Here is a 12,769-nt window from a genome sequence, read left to right as displayed (position 1 = left end):
ACCCCACAGCTGTCAGGGCCCTGGGCCTCCATCCACCTGTCCCCTTGGCCAAGGCCTTCCCTGATTTAATTAAGGATTCTGGTGAAGGGCTAACTTTTGAAGCCAGAAATAGCAAGACTAGTCTCCTAGTTCATACACAGCTCTAGATTAATCTTATTCAAAACATAGCTCTATCACTTTTCTGTACAAGAATCTAGTCTAACTCAATGTAAACAACCTGGGTTTAAGTTCCACCTTTTCAATTTCTGGCCATGTGGTCATCTGGGAAGTTACTCGTCTCTCCAGGCCTCATTCACCTTCCTCTTAGGCCTGACTGCACTTCTGAGAACAACAGCTGTCTGGGATCTCAACTTCTGAAAAAACGGTGGAGTAATCCAGCTCAGTCTCCACACAGCCCCGTGACTAAAAAAAAAACAAAACTCCCTGGGCATGGGGAAGAGGTATTCCTCTTCTGAGGACCCCAAGGAAGGCCGATAACCCTCCCTGTAGATGGTCTGAACAGAGCAGGAAGGTTCATGTGTGGTGGTGGGGTGCACTGCTTAGATAAGCACCCTCACTGGCAGATAAGGAAGCCCGAGCTCACCTAGCCTGTTAGGAGTAGGCAAAGTGGACTGGCACCCAGAGATCCTGACTCCCCGACAAGGGCTTCCTCTATGGCCCCTCCTGCCTTCTCTACTTTTCCTCGTGCTTATTATCCTGCACCTGTTTCTTTTTTAAAATAACCCATAGAACCCCTCCTGACGCAGATTCTAGTCCTGCTGTGTAACCTTCAGAAAGGCTTCCCTCCATGGGCACTTGCCTCCCCGTCTGTGAAATGGGGGCCTCGGCCTTAACGTTCTCTCCGCTCCCTCTCAGCGCAGGGTCAGTGATGTTTGACTTGAATGCCCTGCAGTAGAGTGCCGCCGTTTCCTTTACAGAGCAACTGCCTATCCGCCCTACAATTGCAATGGCCTGGCACCTGCGGCCAGCTGCAAAGCGACTTGTCCTTGCTCGCCTCTCTCGCGTACATCTACCTAGTAGGGAGAGTAGGGTGCTGAGTGGCTGAGAGGAAGCAAACGCCGGAATTCTCGTATCCCACAGGCATGCTGCCCCCCTCCCCACTGCAAACGTTTCCCTGCGAGCGTCGTCCCCCGCGCCCCCCGAGACACACACACACACACACACGTCGTCCCCCGCGCCCCCGACACACACACACACACACACACGTCGTCCCCCGCGCCCCCGACACACACACTGCAGCCGCAAAGGCAAGCAGGAGGCGGGGGCGGCCTGTGCGCGTGCGTCGGCGCGGAGCCCTCTCCCGCCCACGTGCGCGCCCCCGAGCGGAGACGCGCGCCGGGGCGAGCTGGCGGGAAAGCGCGCGGGAAGCCCCCGGCTGGCTCCCAGCGTGGGGGAGGGACGCCAGAAGGCGTCTGGAACGTGCCACTCTCGGAGAGAAAGGGGGGATTTTCGCGTGGCGCTGGCGTTTCCACACCTCCCACCCGCCGACCAATCCGTTAGCTTCCCCCTTCCCCTGCCGCGGTACGAAGCCCCGTGCCGTGGCCTCGCTCTCTCCTGGCAGCCCGGACCGGCCCCTCGAACCCCGCTCTGGACGGAGCGGTTCCCTCAGCATCCTGAGCGGGGCGCTGCGCCGCGCGGCGAGGCCGGAAATTCCCGCGGCCTGAGTGGTGGAGCCCTAGCGGGGAGAGCGGCGCCACCTTCCTCCTCCCGGGCGGGCGGGGGCGTTAGGCCCAGCGAGGGCCGGGCCGCCTGAGTGGGTGGGGTGGGGGCCGCTGCGTCCGCCGGGAGCGGCGGCGCAGGCGGCCGACCGGGAGCGCGGACAACGCGGCTGCGGCTCACCCGCCGCCCGGCCGGCTGAGACCCTCGCGCCCCCGCTCCCGGGGCCCCCGCCCCCTCGCCGTCTCCGCCTCCTTCCTCACACACCCCCGGGCCGCCTGGGCCCCGGGCCTTCCCGGCGCTCCTCCCCCTTCTCCTCACACTCGCTCTCTGGCCGGGGTCCTCCTGCCGCCCGCCGGCCTGCTCCCTCCGGGGCAAGTCCTGCTTCTTAGGCTCTCCTTTCACACACACGCGCGCTCGCTGGGCCGTCCCCTTCTCTCCGGCCCTCCTCCTCCTCCTGGTCCTTGCTAACGCTGCCGTCGGGGAGGATTGATGTCCCTTCAGCATCATGCAGCCGCCGCCGAGGAAGGTAAGGGCGCAGCTGGGGGGCTTTGGGGTTCGGAGAGATCGTACCGGGAACGCGGCTGGGGCGACCGCTGCGCCCCCTCCCCCTCCCGCAAGGGGCCGTGACCGCCCTCACCTTGGGCTTGTCACCGACTTGCCGCCGGCTCCAGGTGGGGGGCGCGCGTGTGAGTTGCCTTTCCGACAGAGGGGCCGCCAGGGCTCGTCCCTCCTCTACGCAGGAGACCCCCAGACATTTCACAAGAGTTTCGGGTGTGCATTTGTGTGTGTGCGCGCGCATGGCAGTGCTGCCCGCTGCAAAGTGCATTCTCGGGGCTGCACCGAGGGGGAGGCGGGGACGCCCCTGCAGCTTTGCAGAGCCTTGTGCGTGTGTGATTGTTTAGTCTGCACCAGCTTTGAGCCCTCCAGCCGCTTGTCGCCAGCCCCGCCCGTTTGCAAATTTGCGGGGGATTTGTTCCTAGCCTAGCCTTAGGGTTTGGCCTGCTTTTCCCACGGGGCGGCCGAAAAGAAGTTGGAATAGTCACCGCCTCCCCACCCCAAGGGAAAACAAATTAAGCATTGACGGGTCCTGCCTCGTCCCTGGCTGAGGGGCGAGGAAGCTGTCTTGGTGTTTTCAGAAAAGCGAGGACCGGGCCCGGGAGGTGCGTGGCGTGTGCACTGCGATCCGGGGTTGGATGACCAGGGTGGGAGTGACGGATGCACCCGGCTTGTCATCAGCCTCCCCGCTGCGCCCTTCCCCAGCTTTCCCAGGGGCCGAGGCTGTGTGCTTGTTTTTTTAATCCTACAGATGGATACTGAATGTCTACTCTGGGCACTGGGTGGATGAGGCCGTTCTGTCCTCCCCTCGTGGGCAAACATTTGCCTAACGCCTAACTCACCCGTATCTGCTGCCGCTGCTTTCTCTCTTTCCTAATCCGGGTTTCTCCATTTAAGTGAGTCCTTTTCTTTCGAACATGTACCCCCACCCCTCCGGGTGGTCCCACTGCTAAGGCCGAGATTCCAGACTGACCGTAACTTCGAACCCTGGGGCCCCGGCCTGGCGGGCGAGGCTCTCTGGCCAGCAGGCATTTGCTGTTCTCGCTGTTTGAAGTGGAGCCTCCACGGGGATCGGCTTGCCGGGGTAGTTTAAAAGCACTGCATATGCTGGAAGGTCACTTTTGCTTTCTCCTTTGTGAGAAAGAGATTGTGATTTGATGCGCTGTCAGCAAGTCGAAAGCATCATTCTGAGACAGTGTGCTTTTTCGCAGCCATTATGGAGTAATTTATGTAGTCGATTCAGGCATATTATTATGAGGGTGTAAATATTGGTCATTGGGTATCAGGCACTCTTAGGCTCCCAGCCCCCATCCACACTCTGCTCACCTCTCCTGGTGGTTATTGTCTTTGAATCTTTTTTAGAAATAGAAGACAGGCTCTTTTAAAACTGTGGGAAGACCTAGACATGGATTGAGCTTGTGCGTGAAATGGAATGACTGGCAGTTTATTTTGCACGTCTTTAGTTTGTAATATTTATAGTCGTGTATTTTCATTCAACCTCTGTTCAGGCTATTTGGCTTTAATTTTTCATTAAATAAGTATCTTCAATAAATAAAACTAGATGGAGAATATTGGATTTATGGCCTTCAGGGGAGAGGCGAGCAAGAGACATATTCTGACAGATATATTTTCCTTAAGCAATTTTTTTGGGTTAAATTTGTAAAAAGACCTTCATAAATATATGGTATATTTTAGGTGAAAGTTACACAAGAACTGAAAAACATTCAAGTTGAACAGATGACAAAACTTCAAGCCAAACATCAAGCAGAATGTGATTTGCTTGAAGACATGAGGTAAGACTGTAGTAAATAGTTCAAGGACTTCTGTTTCTCTGTTTCAAAGAACCTTTGAGTTACCAAGCCCCAGGAACTGATGATGGAATTTCCTTTTGGATTTCCTGTTTTAAGGCTGTTAGAACTTTGACTCAGCTGGAAATTAGAACTGGAACTAACACAATACAAACTTTTTCCTTCAGTGGGGGACCTATAATGCATGCACACATAGTATTCAGAAAAAACAAGGACCTTAAAAGTCTTGCTAGTCAAATTATAATAATTAAAGATTCTTCTTTAAATAATCTTTCCACGGAATTGTAACAATCATTTTATTGACCTTAACAGTTTTACACAGTTAGATTTTTAAACCAACACTTGTGGTTAATGGTTAATATCTGGGGGTGAGCCAGTCAGCCCCAGATGGTTATATGCTCTCACTGGGTTAGAACATGACAAATACAACTTTGTCTTTGAGTGCCAAATTTAGTGAGAAGTGTGTTTATCATATTTTATTATTGAGGTTACTCATATTCATAATCAAGGTAACTTTGAATAGCTAAGACATCTTGCTAATATTGTTAAAATTAGTATCTTTCTTACTAGAGGGATGGATGACTTATTTTAATGAAAGAAATACCACTTATTTAACAATCTTGTAATACAGACTGACAGTTCAACAAAGATTTTCGTCAAGAATGGAAGATGATTTGCATGGTGAAACAAGAGTGGCTGCAATTCTTATTTCCCTTTTATAATACATTTATCAAATTGGAATTGGGTCTATAAGCCTCATCAGTTACCTAGTTTTCTGGTGGTACACTAACTTCGTGTTGGTTTCATGAAAAATGTTAACTCTGGTGTTATGATAAAATTATGTGTTTGGATTGCTGTTTGTAGCCCAAAGATTTTAGTTTTAAGAATTTCCTTTTTTCCTCTCCTATATTTAGGCACTATAAGCATTTCTGCCATATACCTGTCTTCAGGGTTTCTGACTAAGGCATATAAATCTATTCTCATCCACCCTGGATATATCAAGATTGTTGTTTTCTGACTGAAAATTACAATTTTAATTCTGTATTTGTCTTCCTCCCCTTATTATAACCATAAGAAAATATTTAGACTTAAAAATTCCTATGCGAGGCCGTGCGCAGTCACTGACACCTGTAATCCCAGCACTTTGGCAGGCTGAGGCGGGCAGATCACCTGAGGTGAGGAGTTCAAGACCAGCCTGGCCAACATGGTGAAGCCCTGTCTCTACTAAAAATACAAAAATTAACCAGGCATGGTGGCGTGCGCCTGTAGTCCTAGCTACTCAGGAGGCTGAGGCAGAAGAATTGCTTGAACCCAGTAGGCGGAGGTTGCAGTGAGCTGAGATGGCACCACTGCACCCCAGCCTGGGCAACAGAGTGAGACCCTGTCTCAAAAAAAAAAAAAAAAAAATTCCTGTGCAAGATATCTGAAACTCTTGACATGGTTAAAAATGTAAGGTTTTTTAACTTATTAAGCGAACTAAGAAATATCTAGATGAAGAAAGTAATAAATTTCAGAAGCAGTTCAGGAAGGCAGAATTAGTGTGTAAGTGAAGATCCCGTGTGGGGTATGGGTGGTCAGTGGTTGTAATAATTTCTGTTGATTGTGTCTTCTAAAGACTTCTTGATTGCGTTTTGTCTCCATTTTTCCCCTATTGTCTGTAACTTGGTGCAGGAGCTTATGGTCAAGAATGTGGACACTGCAGTCAGACAGTCCTGAGTTTGTGTCCTGATATCTGTGCTGACTTGTGGAAAATGAATTAATCTTTATAAACTTAATTTTTCTTATTTGTAAAATGGGGCAATAATGGCCTCTGTTCCCCAAGGTTGTATTGATCAAATGACAATGCATGTGAGATGTGGCACACATCTAAGCTAAGTTGATACAGTCTATTGCTCCTATTGCTGTTGCTTAGTTTGTATTATTGCTGATCCATCACATTTTGCTTGCAATATACTAGTATCCTAATTATTGCAGTAGTGTCCTTATATCTTCCATCTCCCATCTCTTCTTTTAAATATGTCTTCCACATTACCACCAGTTAGCTTTCTAAAAACATTATTATAGATCACTCCTCTGTGGCCTTCTACATAAAGGCCAAACACCTGGTCATAGTATATATGGTTCTCTGGAACCCAGCTGCAAGCTTCCTTTCCTGGCTTAGTTACTACCATTTCATGCCCATGCATCCTTCCTCTTTCTTCACCCTGCTCTGGTCACTCGGGACGTCAGGTTGTCTAATTGTGCACTCTACATTCATGCCCCTGTGTATGCTGTTGTCTTTGCCTGTTGGTACCCTTCCTCCCACTTTTTCACCTGACAAATTCTTGATTACCAATAACTGCAAGTTCTTTGTTCTCTGTGATCTCAAAGGATTTTGATTTTGCACATGCTTCTGGCATCTTCCCTCAGGTGAAGTCTTTGAAGTTATGGGCTATTATTCATTTTTGTATCTTTATACCTTTGTTGTCAAATGAATGTAACTGGCTATATTTAAATGTATCTTATTTTTTCTTGGGTGAGACACTGTATACACCCTGTAGGGGGGCTATAGGGGCCTCTGTTGAGCTTGTGTTACATACTTTGGTTCACGTGATCACTTTAAATACACTGTCTTATTTGTTGTAGAGTATATAATATGTAAAGACAGAGATTGTTGGTGCTCCAAGGATTAACAGGTTATTTTTTTAAAGGAGTTAGTGTGTTCTTCTATCTATATTAACTTAATGGAATGAATCCTTTCATTCCCATAGAGTTGTGAATAGGATACTCTATTACCTACTAAAAGAAGAGTTTAGGTTTCTGATTTGCTTTTTTTTTTCAAAGACAATATTGAAAAAGTTGAAACTTGCCTCCTCTTGGTATTCATGATAACTTCAGTTGCCTGAGGAAGAAGGTGATCTGGCTTCTCTTGTCTGCCCTAGTAAGTGGAATGATTTTTTAAGAATTCATTGGAAATCTCTGAACTTGGATGTTTGTTTGTTTTTGAGACAAAGTCTCCCTCTCTTGGCTAGGCTGGAGTGCAGTGGTGCAATCTCAGCTCACTGCAACCTCTGCCTCCTGGGTACAAGCAGTTCACCTGCCTCAGCCTCCCTAGTAGCTGCCACCATGCCTGCCACCACGCCCAGCTAATTTTTTTGTATTGGTAGTAGAGACCGGGTTTCACCATGTTGGCCAGGCTGCTTTTGAACTCCTGACCTCAAGTGATCCACCCGTCTTGGCCTCCCAAAGTGCTAGGAGTACAGGCATGAGCCACTGCGCCCGGCCCAAACTTGGGTTTTTATATGAATTAAGTTGTAAAGGATCTTACTTGCTTTTCCTTTTTTGAGACTAGTGCTCCTTCTCACCAGTGCCCCCTTCCAACTTTATGCTCAATTTAAGTTAGTATGAATTCACTTAGAAAAGTACAAATAGCTTTTTATTCTTAAAGAAATTAGTAGTAGATAATTTTTTTTATTATTAAATTTGAGGCAGAGTCTCATTCTGTTGCCCAGGCTGGAATGCAGTGGTGTGATCTCTGCTTACTGCAACCTCTCCTCCCGGGCTCAAGTGATCCTCCCATCTCATCCTCCAGGGTAGCTGAGACTCCAGGTGCACGGCTAATTTTTGTATTTTTTGTAGAGATGGGGTCTTACCATGTTACTCAGGCTGGTCTTGAACTTCTGGGCCCAAGCAAGCCTACCGTCAGGCCACTGTGCCCAGCCTGAGAAAATGTCAAAAGTTTTTATAACATTGAAAAAAGTTAAAAAAAAATCTGCAGCACATTAGACTGTAAATAGAATTTTATGCTAAATTTTATCTAGTTCTTCCCCTTTACGTCCCTTCTTTTTTCTTTCTTTTTTTTTTTTTTCTTAAGAGTCAAGAGTCTTGCTCTGTTGCCCAGGCTGGAATGCAGTGGTGTGATCTTAGCTCACTGTGTCCTTGTCCTCCTGGGTTCATGTGATCCTCCTGCCTCAGCCTCCCAAGTACCTAGGACTATAGGCACGTGCCACCATGCCTGGCTTATTTTAAAAATTTTGTAGAGACAGGGTTTGTTTGTTGCCCAGGCTCGTCTTGAACTCCTGGGCTCAGGTGATTCTCCCACCTCGGCCTCCCAAAGTGCTGGGATTACAGAAGTGAGCCACTACTGCTGCAACCCACCCCACAATCCCCAGTTCTTATCTTTTGGAATTTCGAGGGGAGGAGACCAATTATGATACAGTTTTTCTCCTTTGTTCTCCTCCCCTTCTTCAGTTCATTTGTTCTGCGAATGGCATTTGGAAGCTAGTATTTGGGAGTGAAGTATGAGATGAAAAGACAACTAATTTGTTGTTAATCAGGGACATTCCATGCTTTGGGGAGGTTTTATACTGATGTGTTTCCTGTTGACTTTTGCTATCAGCAGTAGACAAGTAGAGTCTACTTTCTTTTTAGTTTATTATTATATTTTTTTCTCTTTGCTTTGTAAGACCACTTACCATAAGTTTCTACATACTAGAGTCTGTGTACTTTTCTTCTTAGGATTGTTTATCCTATGCTGTGCTGAGTAGAGTCAGTTAAGAAAAATTTTTTGCAGTGACCCAGAATATAAAGAACTACCTTCTTAGAAGACATTTTAAGGAGGTCTATAATATGGAAAATTTATTGAATTTTAGCCAGGTGGATATTATCATGTTTGTTCATTTTATAGATGAAAGTGTAAACTGAGGCATAGTGAAATGAAATGAATTATATTGGTCAAGACTCTAAGCTATTTGTCCTGGTTTCCATACTACTGTACTCCCCCCTGTATCTGTGTTTCCCAAGCTTTTAACCAAGGAACTCATGATGAGTCCAGTTGTAAAAAATATTTTGCCTATCAAAAAGTATAATATATTATCAGGAGGCTGGGTGCGGTGGCTCATGCCTGTGATCCCAGCACTTTGGGAGGCCAAGGCGGGTGGATCACTTGAGGTCAGGAGTTCGAGACCAGCCTGGCCAACATGGTGAAACCCTGTCTCTACTAAAAATACAAAAATTAGCTGGGCATGGTGGCGCACACCTATAATCCTAGCTACTCTAGCTACTTGGGAGGCTGAGGCAGGAGAATTACTTGAACCTGGGAGGTGGAGGTTGCAGTGAGCTGAGATAGTGCCACAGCACTCCAGCCTGAGCGATAGAGCTAGAGTCTGTCTCAAAAAAACCCCCCAAAACCAAAAAACAAAACCCCCCCAAAAAACAGTATATTATTGGGGAATAATTTGTTTTCTAATTTTTTGATACATCGAGCTGTCAGTCACCTCCAAATCACTATTTTCAAACCGTTAACGTGAGTTTCGTCAAAGTCAAAGACACTTAAAAAACTTTACCCCAGAGAAGGCTGAATATGTGATTTCTTATAGATGTTCTGAAGAATTGAAACTGGCTCAAGAAGCACCTGTCCTGCCTTTGCAGACACCTGGTGGTCTAGAGACCTCAAGTGAGGAATTACTGTACTGTATGTTACTTTCTCTGAACTGTAGATTCCCAGGAGTCACGGGAGATTGGATTCTGAGGTCTGTTTATGGATGTTCTGAGACTTTTTTTTTTGAGACAGGGTCTCACTCTGTCACCCAAGCTGGAGCACAGTGGTGTGATCACGGCTCACTGCAGCCTCGACCTCTCAGACTTAAGTGATCCTTCTACCTCAGCCTCCTGAGTAGCTGGGACCACAGGCATGCACCAGCATGCCTGGCTAATTTTGTATTTTTTGTAGAGACAGGGTTTCACTATGTTGCCCCAGCTGGTCTCGAACTCCTGGGCTCAAGTGATCCTCCCACCTTGACCTCCCAAAGTGTTGGGGTTACAGGCATGAACCACTGTGCATGGTGCTGAGACTTCTTTTCAGTGTCTCGAAGACTGTTGTATCAAGAAAGAGATCTTAGAGGTAATCTAATTTGGTCTAGAGTTTTTTTTCAAGGCTTTATTTATATACAATGTACATATCATGTAAGTTACATGATGTGACTGTATATCATATATGATTACATATCCCATTTAAAGTGTACCATTCAACTTTTTTTTTTATAGGGTTGTACAATCGTCACGCCAATTTAAAATATTTTAGTTCCCCCTAAAAGAAACTTGGTACCCATTAGTAGTCGCTCCCCATCACCCTCTCCAGCCTTAAGCAACCACTTATCTACTTTCTGTCTCTATAGAAGTGGAATCTTGTGACTGGTTTCTTTTGACATAATGGTTCCTTTTTTTTTTTTGAGACTGAGTTTCTCTGTGTCACCCAGACTGGAGTGCAGTGGCGCGATCCTGGCTCGTTGCAACCGCTGCCTCCTGGGTTCGTGCAATTCTCCTGCCTCAGCCTCCTGAGTAGCTGGGATTACAGGTGCCCGTCACCGTGCCCAGCTAATTTTTCAATTTTTAGTAGAGATGGGGTTTTGCCATCTCAAAGCCTCAGTGAGGTTTAGTAGAGATGGGGTTTTGCCATCTCCTGACCTCAAGTGATCCACCCGCCTTGGCCTCCCAAAGTGCTGGGATTACAGGCGTGAGCCACTGCGCCCAGCCTGGTGTAATGTTTTCAAGATTCATCAGGTTGTAATATCATTACTTCATTCCTTTTTATTGCCAAATAATACCCCATTCTATGGATATGCCACATTTTATTAATCCCTTCATCAGTTGACAGAGATATGGGTTGTTTCTACTTTTTACTATTATTAATAATGCTGCTATGAACATTCATGTACAAGTTTTTGTATGGATATATGTTTTTCTCTTGGATATATACCTAAAAATGGAATGTCTGGGTCATATGATAACTCTGTGTTTAACTTTTTGAGGAACTTTCAAACTGTTTTCCAAAATAGCTGCTCCATTTTATATTCCCACCAGCAATAATACATGATGGGTCCTATTTCTCCACGTCATGGCCAGTGCATGTTATTGTCTGTCTTTTTGATTATAGGCATTCTAGTGGATGTGAAGTGATATTGTAAGTGGCTTTTACTTGCATTTTTCTAACAGCTTATGATGGTGAGCATTTTTTCATATGCTTATTGGCCATTTGTATATCTTCTTTGAAGAAATGTCTATTCAAGTACTTTGCCCATTTAAAAAATTGTTTTTATTGAATTTTAAGAGTTCTTTATAACATATATGATTTGCAAATATATGCAGTATTTTTTTCCCATTCTATGGAAGAATCACCTGAGGTTTTTTTTTTTTTTTTTTTTTTCCTGATACCGTTTCATTCTGTCACCCAGGCTGGAGTGCAGGGGCATGATCATGGCTCACTGCAATCTCCACCTTCTGGAATCAAGCAATCCTCTCACCCAGCCTCTGGAGTAGCTAGGACTACAGGTGCACACCACTATGCCCAGCTAATTTTTCTATTTTTTTGTAGAGATGGGGTTTTGCCATGTTGTCCAGGCTGGTCTCAAACTCCTGGGCTCAAGCAATCCACCTGCCTCAGCCTACCAAAGTGCTGGTATTACAGGCGTGAGCCACAGTGCCTGTCTTCACGTGAGTTTTTTTATCTGCACTTAATTTTGAGAACCACTGGTAATGGAAACAATAAGAACTTTGAAGGTAGGCCATAGATTGAAAGCCAGCTCTGCTGCTTATTAGCTGGGTAATCTTGGATGAGTGGCTTAGCTTTTCTCAGCTTCAGTATTTTGTATGTGTGAAACAAGATTAATGTTGACCTTTTTGCTTTTCTGTGAAAGTAAAATGAGACAGGTGAAATGCCAAGAATGGTAGGTATTTAGCATTGATAGCTACTGTTATTAGTGGAAAATTGAAGTCCAGGAAGAATGTTGTCTTATTCAGGATACAAAAGGAAGTTATTGCGTTTCATGAATTATAAGAACCACATTTTTTTACATTCTTACATTTCTGAAATCAAGATGCATCTTATGGCTCTTTTAGGCTGTGATGCAGTTGTCATTGCCTCTTCATGCATAGAACTTGCAGGATGGGTATCAGCAAGTTTGTAAGAAAATCCCAGAGACGATGCAAGGCTGGTTCAACGTACGCAAATCAATAAATGTAATCCAGCATATAAACAGAACCAAAGACAAAAACCACATGATTATCTCAATAGATGCACAAGAGGCCTTTGACAAAATTCAACAACCCTTCATGCTAAAAACTCTCAATAAATTAAGTATTGATGGGACGTATCTCAAAATAATAAGAGCTATCTATGACAAACCCACAGCCAATATCATACCGAATGGGCAAAAACTGGAAGCATTCCCTTTGAGAACTCGCACAAGACAGGGATGCCCTCTCTCACTACTCCTATTCAACATAGTATTGGAAGTTCTGGCCAGGGCAATCAGGCAGGAGAAGGAAATAAAGGGTATTCAATTAGGAAAAGAGGAAGTCAAATTGTCCCTGTTTGCAGATGACATGATTGTAAATCTAGAAAACCCCATCGTCTCAGCCCAAAATCTCCTTAAGCTGATAAGCAACTTCAGCAAAGTCTCAGGATACAAAATCAATGTGCAAAAATCACAAGCATTCCTATACACCAAAAACAGACAAACAGAGAGCCAAATCATGAGTGAACTCCCATTCACAATTGCTTCAAAGAGAATAAAATACCTAGGAATCCAACTTACAAGGGACATGAAGGACCTCTTCATGTAGGAGAACTACAAACCACTGCTCAATGAAATAAAAGAGGATACAAACAAATGGAAGAACATTCCATGCTCATGGGTAGGAAGAATCAGTATCCTGAAAATGGCCATACTGCCCAAGGTAATTTATAGATTCAATGCCATCCCCATCAA

General features: G+C 45.5%; 1 protein-coding gene across 3 annotated transcripts in view; it reads left to right on the top strand.

The window, feature by feature from the left end:
• Positions 1-1,426: 1,426 nt before the first annotated feature.
• The window catches only part of FCHSD2 (FCH and double SH3 domains 2), a 339,951-nt gene continuing 328,608 nt past the window's right edge, over positions 1,427-12,769 (top strand). The window contains exons 1-2 of one of the 3 annotated variants that reach the window (XM_032166892.2): positions 1,427-2,185; positions 3,910-4,007. In XM_032166892.2, the coding sequence (XP_032022783.1) occupies positions 2,165-2,185; positions 3,910-4,007 (119 nt within the window). In that variant the 5' untranslated portion in view covers positions 1,427-2,164. Of the gene's footprint in view, positions 2,186-2,797; positions 2,820-3,909; positions 4,008-12,769 lie in introns of those variants that run through there. The other 2 variants (XM_032166894.2, XM_032166893.2) reach the window with 2 other exon arrangements.

The sequence above is a fragment of the Hylobates moloch genome, unplaced genomic scaffold (genome assembly GCF_009828535.3).
Source record: "Hylobates moloch isolate HMO894 unplaced genomic scaffold, HMol_V3 SCAFFOLD_11, whole genome shotgun sequence".
NCBI classification, from domain to species: domain Eukaryota; kingdom Metazoa; phylum Chordata; class Mammalia; order Primates; family Hylobatidae; genus Hylobates; species Hylobates moloch.
The sequence above is the reverse complement of the archived record's forward strand: the minus strand, read 5'-3'. Positions and strand labels throughout refer to the sequence as shown.